General features: G+C 54.3%; 2 protein-coding genes across 4 annotated transcripts in view; one reads left to right on the forward strand and one right to left on the reverse strand.

Moving 5' to 3' along the window:
- Positions 1 to 1,437: 1,437 nt before the first annotated feature.
- Positions 1,438 to 6,719, forward strand: Snorc (secondary ossification center associated regulator of chondrocyte maturation). Of its 2 annotated transcripts, none has more exons than NM_028473.2 (3): positions 1,438 to 1,648; positions 6,260 to 6,442; positions 6,566 to 6,719. In NM_028473.2, the coding sequence occupies exons 1-3, from the start codon at positions 1,576 to 1,578 to the stop codon at positions 6,673 to 6,675; spliced, it is 366 nt and encodes a 121-aa protein (NP_082749.1). In that variant the 5' UTR covers positions 1,438 to 1,575; the 3' UTR covers positions 6,676 to 6,719. The 2 variants fall into 2 exon arrangements, with proteins under 2 accessions (NP_082749.1, NP_001343419.1); NM_001356490.1 differs by having other exon boundaries at positions 6,263 to 6,442.
- Positions 6,720 to 8,065: 1,346 nt separating this feature from the next.
- The window catches only part of Ngef (neuronal guanine nucleotide exchange factor), a 97,042-nt gene continuing 92,436 nt past the window's right edge, over positions 8,066 to 12,671 (reverse strand). For both annotated transcript variants that reach the window (NM_001111314.1, NM_019867.2), the window contains 5 exons: positions 12,353 to 12,516; positions 11,824 to 11,979; positions 11,074 to 11,153; positions 10,340 to 10,444; positions 8,066 to 8,981 (listed from right to left, as the gene is read on the reverse strand). In NM_001111314.1, coding sequence (NP_001104784.1) covers positions 8,791 to 8,981; positions 10,340 to 10,444; positions 11,074 to 11,153; positions 11,824 to 11,979; positions 12,353 to 12,516 — 696 coding nt within the window. In that variant the 3' untranslated portion in view covers positions 8,066 to 8,790. The remainder of the gene's footprint in view (positions 8,982 to 10,339; positions 10,445 to 11,073; positions 11,154 to 11,823; positions 11,980 to 12,352; positions 12,517 to 12,671) is intronic.

A 12,671-nucleotide genomic window follows, 5' to 3' on the forward strand; every position in this document is an offset into this window, starting at 1 on the left:
GACCAGGACCATAAAACCTGCAGCCATGAGCCAGAGTAAACTCTTTTAAAAAGTCATCTCTGGCACTTTGTCACAGCAACGAAAGGTTGATTCATGCACCTCGTGTGCATGCTTCTCTTCTGAAAATGAACACACAAGGGGGAGCGATATGAAAATTCATAAAAATGTAAGTGCTGTGAAGAACCTTAAAGTGACCCAACGACAGGACACAGGCTGACTGACCAAGCTCAGACCTGGAGAAACATGATGATGAGTGTAGCTACTACTTTCTAGGGAAGAAGATAGAGTGCAAAGGCCCTGGGGCAGGAGCCACGCTAGTATCCTGCAGGAGCCCTATTGTTGGGGCCAGCAGCTGGAACATAGGGAGAGAGCAGGAAAGCAGAGGGAAGACTGGCTAGGGAATTTGCCTTTTTGTTTGGAAAACTATGAAGTAGCAGAGCCTCAGGGGCTTAAGAGACTTGGGGAACTTGCAGGGTGAGCACACCTGTGTGTGTGTGTGTGTGTGTGTGTGTGTGTGTGTGTGTGTGTGCGCGCGTGTGTTGAAGTCCATCTGTGGGTGTAGGCAGAGGCTGAGGAGGCCAATGTGCTTGGTCAGACCTGTTGGGAAGGTAGTGAGCTGAACTCTGAGCCAAGCCCAGGCTTAAAGGTGAAACTGAGTCTCTGGATTAGTGGAGAGTGCCTACAAGAACAAGGGAGCCAGGGAGAAGGACTTGTGCATTGAGACCTTCCTGGAAGGGGCCTAGAGCGGCTGGCCAAGGGGCTTTAATAGAAAATGCCTCACAACCTTAGCTTTAGTAAGGGCCAGTGGAAGGGTCCTGAGCAGGGTCTCCCAGAGTCCTGAGCACAGTGGCTCAAGGCATTTGTTGTGCCTGGGTGAGGCTCCTGTCTTGGGAGGCTGGGAAAGTTTGTACTTTCACTAGTCCAGGAATATGTGTGTGTGTGTGTGTGTGTGTGTGTGAGAGAGAGAGAGAGAGAGAGAGAGAGAGAGAGAGAGACAGAGAGAGTGAGACAGAGAGACAGAGACAGAGAGACAGAGAAGAGAAAGAGGAGGGGAGCAGGGCAGAGACAGAGAGAGAGGAAAGGAACCCTCTCTCTCCCCTCCCCTCCCCTCCCCTCCCCTCCCCTTCTCTCCCTTTCTCTCCCCTTTTCTCTCCTCTCCTCTCCTCTCCTCTCCTCTCCTCTCCTCTCCTCTCCTCTCCTCTCCTCTCCTCTCCTCTCCTCTCCTCTCCTCTCCTCTCCTCTCCTCTCCTCTCCTCTCCTCTCCTCTCCTCTCCTCTCCAGGGTGGGGCTGTTTGGTAGTTCAGGACTGCAGGTCTGTCTGAGTGCGCTCTCTCTCTCTCTCTCTCTCTCTCTCTCTCTCTCTCTCTCTCTCTCTCTCTCTCTGTGTGTGTGTGTGTGTGTGTGTGTGTGTGTGTGTGCATGCGCGTGCATGTGTGAGGGGCGGGCACGGTGTCCCAGGAGGACAGAGTTTGCATTGATGAAAACCCTTCCCAGCTCTTTGAAGCCTCTTTCCCGCTGCCTGAGCCCAGCCGCCTAGTCCTCTGTGTCCCATAAGACTGCTCACTCCCTGCCAGGATGGCATCTTGTCTGGCCCTGCGCGTGGCGCTGCTGCTCATCTCTGGGGTCCTGGCCCCTGCGGTGCTCACAGGTAAGGGGCGCAGGCCCTCAGCTCTGCTGCTACCAACTTCTCAGGGCCAATAACTACCACTGGGACCAGATCCTCCAGTACCTATGGGGTACAAGCCCCTCACACAAGGTGGGATTCCCAGCTGTGGTGATTCTGGGAGACTCCCACAATGCTGGCTGGTAGAAACCGAGTAAGATGATGTATGTTAGCAGCAGGATGGGTGGCCATTGAAAAAGACTTGGGTATCAGGGTCTGGTACATTTGGCTGTCTGATGTTCTTGGGGTAATACTTTGCCGCTAGAACACCTGGAGACTTCTGGACCTGGGAGGCTGGAGGACTCATCAGACATAAGGCAAAGGGCTAAAGGCCAGAGACCCTCTGGGCAGAAAACCCAGAGACTCATGATTCCTTTAAATTCTGCAAACCCTTTCCTTCTGACTTACGACCTAGGTGCTGTCCCCATAGAGATAAATATTTCTTAGAGTCTTTTGCAGGATAGTGAGGAAACTGGACTGAGCCCTAGGTGGCCTCTCTGGGGTCTGAAAAAAACACTGCATGGCAGGCCTGCTCTGGGTCTGCTTCAGAGCAGGGACATAGGCACAGATAGGCTTTGATTATGAGAAAATAAATCTCGCGCAGTTGTTCAGTAGTCTGCAGAAAGGCCTCTGGGTTCCCTGGTTGTCTTACAACATTGCTGCCTGAACTTTAGGGGTGTCTGTGTGTCTACAAAGGAAAGAAGTCACCTCTGTGGTAGAAGCATAGCCTCGGAACTCGCGGCCACACCCCAGGATGGTGACGGTGGTCTGTGGGCCGTTCTACCTCCCCTCAACACCCCAGGAAATAGCTAAAGACCTGACTCTGCCCAGCCTGGCTCATACCTCTCTTGGCCATTTCCTAATCTGTAGAAGGTGGCACCCACTACGCTGCCTCCCTCATAGTGGGATGCTAAGGCCTCACCAGGGCTCAATGCAGGGCTCTGAGGATGGCCAAATGTCCAGTCAACACTCAGTGTTCAGAGTGTGAGCAGGGTTCAAAGCCCGAATGGATTTTGGGGAGAACCATCTCTTCTCATATGTTGGGACACACCCAGCTTCTGGAGTGGGAGCTGTGCTCGGTAATGTAGCCTGAAGTACCCCTGAGTTAGGACTTACAGTGGGAGGAGGCATTTTCTATTGCCTAGGACTTGGAGCTGAGACCCACACCGCTTCCTGCCACAGTGAGGCTGTTGCCTGGCAGGACCCTGCAGCTGGAGCCTTCCTAGTGGCTCCTGTCCAGGTTTCTGTTAGGTTTCTTCCAACCTAAGCCTCTAGCCAGAGCCCCGGTCAGATTATACATACACAACTCTAGTGGGTGGGCTTTCTGTTCCCACAGAAGCTTTGGGAATAGCCAAGACCTCGCCTGACCTCACCTCCCTCTTTTTCCACGACTTCCTTCTCCCCTAGGAACAGGCGGGCCCACAGCAGGCATGAGCATGCAAATCCCACCTTGGGTTTTGGGGTTCTGGCTATTCTGGGAGTGGGGAGATAGGAGGTTCTCAGAACTAGCCATGGACGCATAGGTCTGCACAGGTGTGTACGAGGTCTGTGGCCCTGTCTCTCCTGGGCTGCAGTCTCATAGCAGGAAAGAGGAGATGGGGTACTCCTGGGGTACTCCAGCCTGCCACCCTTCCCGCCTCAGCTGGTGGCCACAGCCACTGAGGTAGGGGAGCAGGCCAGGTTGAGTGGGCAGGAGGCCAGGGTGGGGATGAAAAGGCTCTTCATGTCTGCACAAAGGCCGTCTGTGAGCATGGGCGCCTGGCCTGGGGGCCTGTGGTCAGACCAACCGTTGAACAAACTTATTTACCAAAAGGCAGAGGAGCTTGGGGTGGTGGGGTTAAGGGGACAGCCTGGGGTATCCAAGCTTGTGACACTGACACCGTGTCACCTCTGCCAGAACAGAAACTCCTGTGACCTTGCTCACTGTCATGGTGTTTGAGTGTCCTTGTGGCCAAGGTGGACAGAACAGAAATCTCCTGCCGTGCCTGCCCTCTCCATCAACGCTTGCCTCTGCCCTCTACACTCTGCTCCCGGGGCCCCTGTACACACCTCCCAGGCCTCCTCCTCCCCACCCTCACCCCTCTCCTCCTGGCACACTGGCCTATAGTTCCTGGCTTCACCAGATGACTGGAAGGGAGCTGGCTTGCTGCTCTTTCTTAATGTTCTAAGTCTGGAGAACATGGCTTGCATAGGAAAAACAAGATAACGCCTTGGCTACGGCCCACAGGTGCACCCCTTCCTTGGTGGGTTGGGGCAAACTCAGTCCCTGGCCAGGAAGTAGGCACCACTTCGGCTGGCTGGCCCTGGCACTCAGAAGCCTTGGGCGGCCTCCCTGGTCAGACGCCTGGTACTGGAGGTGAGCTTTGGCCAGTAGAGGTGGGATAGGGAGGGGCCAGCCTGTTTGTCTATTTTGGGTGTGTCGTGAAGAGTCTCGGGACAGACAGGCAGTCTATGAAGCCCAGACCTCAAGGCCTGTTGAATGGCAGGCATACTTGCTTTTTTTTTTCCAGCCCTAGGAGCCTGACACTAGATTGCTTGAGACCTGAGGTCGTTCATTGTGGTTCTCAGACTATGAACACTGCCTCCTCTAAGCAGGTCACTGTGGCCTCACAGAGCACTCTCCACGCTTAGAGGGAGGCTGGCTGGGGCCACTCTATGAGAGGGAGGCTTCTGCAGTAGGAGGCAAAGGTCTTCGTGGGCCTTTTGCCAGTCTTTTCTGAAAAGGGGGTCTAGTTTTGGGACGCCCCGGGGCACATGATGGTAGTCCCTACCTACAAGCTGAGTCTCAAGTCCGGCCCAGGCTTGTGAGATGCTTTAGGCTAATGCCTAAAGGACCTGCCAAAATCCTAAGGGACCTGCCAAAATCCTAAGGGACCTGCCAAAATCCTAAGGGATCTACCAAAATCCTAAGGGATCTGCCAAAATTTTATGGTGCAAAGATTTCAATTTTACCAAAAAAAAAAAAAAAAAAGTTGTAAAATTATCTTCTGAACTCTGGCACAGATTTTACCTGGTCACCAGTCACCACTATTTGCCACATAGCTACCCAGGCCCAAATGCAGAAGCAAAATTGCCGACATCATTTGACCTCTGTTGTTGAGAACAAGGGCAGTCTCTTTCCCAACCAGAATGTGGCTTCAAACTGGGACAGTAACCCCAGCACTGTATTTACCTGCCTTACCCAGATTCTCTGATAGAACACAGGACCCCTCCCTGTCCTGGTCCAGAACAAACCCTCACACTTCTTTCTCCTTTCCAGACCTTGGCGTTTTTTGTTTGTTTGTTTGTTTTTGTTTTTGTTTTTTGAAGGGCTTAGTTATTTTGAGGTTGACCAGAGTCGGGCTTTGGCTGTGTCCTGTTTACCCTGGGAGATGGGGGGAAACCATGAACAGGAACACTCCAGTCTCATGGGTCTATCCTGGGCTATCCTTATTCTGAGCCTGTCCACAGAGGGACAGAGGCACCCAAAGATGGAGCCCTTAGCTCAAAGGAGTTCCAGGGACCTGCAAGTTGTGGAAGAGCTGGTAAGAGAGGTACAGCTTTACTGGAGGACACTGGGAAGACAGAGCCATCACTAGCCTGTCCAGGGCTTTGGACCACCATGGCTGTCTCCACTTAACCTGAACCTTGACTTTCTTTACTCTGATTAGGAATAAAATGATCCCTGTGCCGCAGGCAGCTAATTAATTAGATGATCGAATGATATCCATTGGGTCTCTGTATGGAACCTGCTTGGGGCTGAATGCCCCTGGCTTTCCTTCCCAGATGAAATCAAGCCTTGGTCAGGGGACCAGCTGAGATACCTGACAGACAGGCTAAGGGGACCTTAGAGCCTGATACCAGCCTGGTCTTGAACTTGTCATGGGGGAGACACTGGCCTAGTGGGTGGTGCTCTGGGCTTTACAGACTGGGCTTCTTATAGTGGTGTGTGTTTAGGGGGAGGGAAGGCTGAGGCAGTGGAAACATCAGGCCATGTGACTGGTATCCATCCTGTGTTTCCTATCTTTTTGCTTCACTCTGGGATCCCTGAGTACCCCAAACCATGCCGACTCCCAGCCCCAGAGGTAGAGGACTGTTGATGAAATGCAGCTCAGGGTGCTGAGACCGATGGAGTGTGGGAAGCCTGCCTTTGCTGGCCACCTCCCCTTCATCTGTCCCCCATTTCCTGCAAGCAGCAATATGCTGTCTTGGATTGAAGGGGCAGACGGGTAGGGGGGCTGCTAGAGGCCCAGGGTTGGCTTCTCCCAGCCTTCGTCTGAGAAGTGGTACCCTCAAAGGTCCTTGACTAGGCTTTTGCCCCAGGTGATAGCTGAGCTGTATCTGCCCTGGGGGACAGAGCAACCCCCACTTTTTGCAACTGTCCCTGGCTCTCTGCCCCCTATCAATCTGTCTTCTAATGGCTTCAATGCTCAACAGGTGTTTTGTGGGTCACATGTGAATGGTTTCCCAAACTTAGGAGAGAATTTCTGAGCCAGGTGCCTTACCTTGTGAAATGTGGGAGCTGGTGTAGGGCATCCCTTAGTTGATCTGGTGGAGAGAGTTGGCATCCCTGCCCACAGACTACCTGAGCTCCACTGTCTATTTTTGACTTTGCAGCAGAGGGTCCCCAGGAGCCCGATCCCACCCTGTGGAACGAGCCTATTGAATTGCCCTCTGGTGAAGGTCCCCTGGAGAGCACAAGCCACAACCAGGAATTTGCTGTCTCTGGCCCTCCGTTCCCCACCTCTGCTCCAGCACCAGAGGACAGCACCCCTCCTGCCAGGGTGGACCAGGATGGAGGTAGGACCTGGGCGGAGCAAGGAGAGGGGAGGGAGGAGGATGAGAGGTAAAGAAGGCATTGAAGGGCAGGCCTGGGCTGGATTTGGGAAGGGGAGGGGTAACATGGTCCTCTGTCCTCCATAGGATCGCTTGGACCAGGCGCCATTGCAGCCATCGTGATCGCTGCCCTGCTGGCTACCTGCGTGGTGCTGGCACTCGTGGTCGTCGCGCTAAGGAAGTTTTCCGCTTCTTGAAGCCAATAAAGGAGCCGCACAGGCCGGCCCGCGGCGACTCTGCATCTTGTGCTCTCCTTTGTCCCCTCCGTATCCCCGCGTGTGCGAGCCCGTGTGCAGGTGCAGCCGCGTGCGAACCTGGATGGGGGCGTATTGCTGGGCCACGCCGCGTGCCTGGGGGGTCGTGGGTGGCAGGCAGAGAACATGTGCATGCTTGGTCACGTGCATGTGTTGCGCCCCGAGTGAGTGAATGCAGGGCGCCTGAGCGCAAGTGTCTGCTAAGTACCACTCACTGTGTCCCCTGCTGTGCCCCCACCGCAGTGTGCCTGAGTGCCCCCCCCCCCCGCCCCCGCCACTACTCCTGGCCCCAAGCGCTTCCGCCTAGTGTGAGCAGGAGAAGGGTAGGGAGCGGGAGGGCTTGGCTCAGGTTCATTCACCCTATTCCTAGAGATCAACTCACACAGGACCCGTCTCTGGAGGACTGACATTGGATGGGGTAGTAAAAGCGTTTGACCTTCACTCAGGCAGGAGGGGCCATATTCTAATTCAGAAGCCCAATCCTTGTGTCTTCATTCTCCTCCCAGGGGTCAGACTTTTCCTGACTCCAACCATTCATATTCCTGGGGCCCCCGGGTTATTGAATATGCTCTTCCTAGGTGCTGTTCTTCCTTTTCCAGCTGACCCAGATGTTGGGGAACATCCGGGGACAGAATGGGGTGTGTGTGAGGGTGGTTGGGATGGCTGGGCAAGCCAGGGTAAGAGCTGTGACCCTCTGGTTGCAATGTAGCAAGGTGACATATCCTTCCAGGAGTGCTCAAGGGACTAAGGTCTCAACATCACCAAGAGCTGGGCTGTGATCTGTGGGGAGATCCTGTAAAGGCTAGTAGCTTGAACAGGTCTGTTCTGGGTCAGGCATGGCAGTAGGCACCTGCAATGCCGGTACTTAGGAGGCTGAGGTAGGACTGGCAGTTTAAGGCCAGTCTGGGCTCTACTGGAAGATAGTCTCAAGAAACAAAACAAGCAGAAGGCCAGTTCTGATGTAGAAATCTGGCAGGTGCTCAGTGCCCTGGTCACGTTCCTAGGACATTGGTGGAATGGACACTCTGGGATAGAAATAGATAAATACAGTGCCTGTCCAGGAAGGCCTAGGGGGGACAGCAGTTCCCTGAGGAACCAGCTGACAAAGGAGTATCCGAGGCCAGTGTCTGGATCAGGTAGGAAGTCTGGATCCCTGGCCAAAGGACTACTGCTTACCAAAACCTGAGGTCCCGGTGGCCTTGTAACCACGTGCCTGCAGCCCCTTTTTGGGAAAAGGCCTCTCCTATTGGCCTAAAAGACTACTCCTCCCTCCCAGCCCAGAACCAAATGCCTGGTTGCTGTGTGCATCAGACCTAAAAAATAGGTCTCTACCTCTTGTTTTATATAGGATGCTTCTTTTAATGCAGCCAAAAATGATATTTGCTTTTCTCAAAACCATGACCATAAAGGATGCAGTGACCAATTCATTCTGCAAAACGCCTGGGCTCCATCAGGGGCCAGGAGACACAAGTGATATCAAGCCCTTCAAGGAGCTAGAGGTGGCATGAACCCTCAGCTAAGCTTTGGGAAGCCTGCTGAGGGCAGGGCTTGGCCGTGCAAGAGAGGCTGGCAGAGGCACGGGGACGGGCAGGCAGGGTCACCACTGCTCATCAAACTCCCTCGGGCAGGGGCGGCCATCTGTGTGCCTGGTAGACTCTTAACAGCTTCCAAAGTAGGGAAGGACACGTGCAGTTCAGGGGATCCTGACAGTGGTTACCTTCCACCTGCCTGCTGCCAGGGACCCTTGTGTGGGCCTCTTCCAGTCACCGGAAGGTCTCTGGAGCATGCCTGCCTTCTTCTACCTCTGAGAGACTGAAGGGAGGTGGTGTAATACTGCCTAAGTACTTAGCTTTTCACCAGTGTGCAAGCAAACAAGTGGCCAGGACACTAGAGCTTCCACAGCATGGGCAGGGACAGAGCAGGCCGAAGCCACTCCTGCTGCCTGAGAAGGCACTGACATTCTTCCCTAAGGCCCTCTGAATCTGTCGGGCGTCTCTGCCGGGCCTGCTCCCCATCCCTGCCCACACCCTTCCCTTCAGGTGCCTGAGCTGGGGAGGTTCATTGACGATTCCGGCTGCCCAGCTTCCTGCGGTCCTTATTCTGGCTGCGCTGAGGGTCTTCCATCTTATGTACCCGGAAACATTCCTTGAGGTTCTGGGAGCGGATCTTGGGGTTCAGGATCTCCTCTGTCATGGAACTGGGGAACCAGCCTCTCTCCTGGTCATGCAGCCGCTCACCAAAGATCCACCCTGCAAAGAAGTCAGTGGGGAGCTTTACAGGGGTAGGGGGAGGCAAGGCTGGGGCTTTCTCTTAGCTAGGGTTCCCCTCTGCGTGGGGAGCAAGGATTGAGCATCCTCAGGAGTTCAGCATTTCCAAAGGGCAGTGGCTTGGCACCCCACCTAAGCTTTGATTGCCCCTAAAGTGTGCTAGGAAGCATTGGAATGTAAGAACCAGGCTGCAGGCTCTCCCTTGGGTGGAAGCCTATTTTGAACCTTGCCAGGCTACCCCATACCAGGACAAGAGACTTGAAGGGTCACTCCTAAAAGAGGCATTTAAAGGACCAATGTAGGAGATAGCTGACCACTGGCTTAGCAAACCTAAACAGTGAGCTCACACTCTCATTGGGCGTATTCTCTCAGAATCTCACCTGGAGAATCAAGTGGTTACTGTAGGGTGGCCACTATAAGCCGGGGAGACCCTGAGTCCCCAAGTGCCCTGATCTCTTTTCTCTGCTGTCTTCCCTCTCCTAGAGGTCTTTGCCAGGCTTGTTAATTGGCCTGTCCTACCCAGCACTCTTCAGGCCACCTTAGGATGGGTATGGGGCAGTGTCTTATGGCATAGGAAGGGTGGGCATGGGGTGGGACCCACAGAGGGATCCTGTGGAGATCACTTGGTTTTCCCATCATGACTCAGGGCAAAGGAGAAGAAAGGAGGGACCCTTTGTTCTCAGGTATTTTGATTGTCTCTGTTGTAATGACATCAGGCTATCACATTGTGCCCAGGCCACCATAAAATTTCAGGGTTCCCCTTGCCTTTGCCTCCTGAATGGTGGAATTACAGGCGCGTCCCATCATACCCTGCTACTCCTGGGATTTTGACCAGGAATAGTTAATACTCAGAAGAGAGAGCTATGGAACAAGAAAGGGAACTGGAGTTAAACTGGGCAGGGGCTACAGAAAAAACTCGAGTTGGAGCTAGTTCAGCCTGCCATCCACAGGGTAGGCAGGAGCAGGGCCTCTTGGTCTGGTAGTCACAGACATCCGCAGAGGCTTGTGGTCAAACAGGTTGAGGTCAGCATCAAGCTTCCTCCTAGGGGAGGCCATAGCTAAGGCTGGGAAGGAGACAGAGAACCACCTGCTAGGCCTGCTGTTAGGGGAGAGAGCCTCACAGCTCACGGGAATGGAAGGAAGGCTCAGAAGTCTGAGAAGAGGCCAATGAATACTGGGCCCAGCGCTCAGGCAGAATGTTCTAGGTAGTGTCAACACCAGCAGGGATGAGGGGCCCTGCCTGCCCACCTGCTAACTGCACCATCTAGTCCTACATCTAGGCCATAGTCCTCTCTCTCATGGCTGGCCAAGATGCAGAGTCCCCTTGGTGCGGGGCTCACCATCCTCTGTCTTCTCCAGGATGTTCAGGATATCTGCCAGTTCCAGCGTCAGTTCATCAGGCTGCTGGGCCACATACGGGTGCACACACTGGACCTGGGGACAGTCTGCAGGAGGGGTGGGGGGGAAAGTGGTATGGCGTGTCCCCATCATGGGTTCCACCCTGGTCCACAACCAGGTGGTGGTACCAGGGACAAGTCTGCCATCAACAGACTGAGTCCTATCTAAAACAGGACCTGGGACTGCAAGAAAGACAGAAAGGTTCCCTCTGAGAGGGAGGAGGTCACACTCCAGGGAATTATGGGAAAGGGAGGAAGGGACTCACTAGCCGAGATGGAGCTCTCAGCCTAGAAGACAAGAGGAACCTCTTATTCTTAGGTGTGACCCTGTGAGCAAGTTCGGGTGAGAACAAGCCAGCAGGCTGGGACAGTAACTTCTTCACAAGGCAGATAGACTCATGTTCCTTTGGGGTTTCTGTGAGTTATAGAAAACTGGAAAACCCAAAAGTACACTGGAGTTTGGGTCCAGGATTCTGCCACCTGACTCTTAGGACGCTGGAACTTCCATTTCTTTCTTAACCATCCAGTGTACAGGGGTACTAAGCTCCTGCTTGGTGCCAGGATGGACTTATGTGGAGAAGTGCCTTCCCACCAACTGCCAAGGAACCTGGAAACTGAGGCCCAGTAAGTCCTAGCCAAAGACAACCTCGAGCCTCCTTTCCAAGTCAGAGACTCACCCAACAGCCGAGATGTGAAGGATACAAACTTGGTCCTCCTGTTGGGGGCCAGTGAGGTCATCCAGCGCTTCATCTCGCTCCTGCATAGGAAGGGGACAGAAGTGCCCAACTGCAGAGCCAACAAACTCCGCCTGCCTGGTGGCGTGAACTTAGGCCTCCAGGCCAACTACATTCTAAGCCTGTCTCTCGCTATCACCAAGACGGCTCAATTTGCTGCACAGGGAACCCCTCCCCACTCCCCACGGGCCAGGGTTTGAAGTCAGACAGTGTGAGGAGCCATCCATGAGGTCCTGCAAGCTGCTGGCTCTCAGAGGTGTGTTACAGGAAAGCCACAGTCTCTCAGCTGTGACAAAGCTGGGAAAAGTTAACATCTCTTCCTGTTAATCCCTATAATCTAGAGCCTGGGGCTTCAGCAGGGGATGGGACAACTCCGGGTGGGTGGGGTGAGGGGCAGCTGAGCATGGAGGAGGGAGAGAATAGCTCACAGGCACATCAGCTGTAAGTACCCACTTTAGAAGATGGACTTGCCCTCCTTGTACAGGAGAGCCCAGGAAGGTACAGCTATCCCGTGCCATCTACAACCCAACATGAAGAGCCTGCAAAAGCCTCTACTGGAGTCCCCACGGGAAGGAGTCAGGTCGAGTAGTGAGAGGCCAGCCTCCTACAGATGTGTATTGAGCCCTGTTTTACCTATGGCAAAAGTAAGCCTATGATGGGTGCTGGGTGTGGCTCACGGCGCTAGACACTCACTGGGAGGATGCCTTCAGCATATAGGTGGCCTCTCGGTCATCTGCATTTTCCAGCAGCCGCAGGATGAACACATTAGCCAGTGTTTGACCCTGGTCCTCCAGCTCCTCCACTCGAAGCAGGCCCCTTGGGGCCGAATCAAACACCTGGTACTTGTCTCTGGGGAACAGGGAGGCAGGGTGGACGTGTTGGTCTCAGGAGAACCTTCTGGCTGGCTGGAAGAACCAGCATATGGCTCTAGCCATTCTTTACCCACTCTGGGAAATCCCAGCATGCCTGTCCCCTGCTCCTTAGAAGGGCTCCCATCCGGGTTGTGGCAGAGTAGTGGCCACTCTATTGAGCTCAGTGTCAGACACTGCAGACTTTCCACATCTGCAGGAGGGAAGCAGGCTCATTTGGGGAGGCTCCATCGTGGCCCACAGCTGGGCAAGAGCAGAGCAGGCCTTTGAAAACCCGACCCTAAAGACAGCTACACTGCTACCTCACTGTCTCCTACTGCGGTCACACTTAGGCCCGTCAGTGCCAGGCTCACCCAGGGATCTGCCGGCAGATCACCAGCAGGTCATTGAAGAGGAAGAGGTAAATTTCTCTGAAGAGCTTCTTGGTCCGCAGGGTGCGGGAGGTCTTGGGGCCGGACATCTGCTGCAGCTCACCCTGCTTCAGCAGCCACCGGGAGTGTGAGATGATGGGTACCGACTGGGGAGGGGAGGAGGCGTCAGGTGGCAGCACCCTTGCACTCCCACACCCTCCTGAGGGGCCTACAGATGCCACACCTGGAGAAAAGCTGCGAGACGGTGTGCAAGGACTGTGTGGGGCCATCATACTCCCTGCCACCGGCCCTGCAGCAAAAC

Source organism: Mus musculus, chromosome 1, assembly GCF_000001635.26.
Source record: "Mus musculus strain C57BL/6J chromosome 1, GRCm38.p6 C57BL/6J".
Lineage (NCBI taxonomy): Eukaryota > Metazoa > Chordata > Mammalia > Rodentia > Muridae > Mus > Mus musculus.

Bases quoted from the DNA above. Each gene is read 5' to 3' on its own strand.
- Snorc (NM_028473.2), top strand. From the start codon at position 1,576: ATGGCATCTTGTCTGGCCCTGCGCGTGGCGCTGCTGCTCATCTCTGGG. The intron at 1,649-6,259 runs GTAAGGGGCGCA...TTGACTTTGCAG, and splicing joins GGCCCCTGCGGTGCTCACAG to CAGAGGGTCCCCAGGAGCCC. The intron at 6,443-6,565 runs GTAGGACCTGGG...TGTCCTCCATAG, and splicing joins CAGGGTGGACCAGGATGGAG to GATCGCTTGGACCAGGCGCC.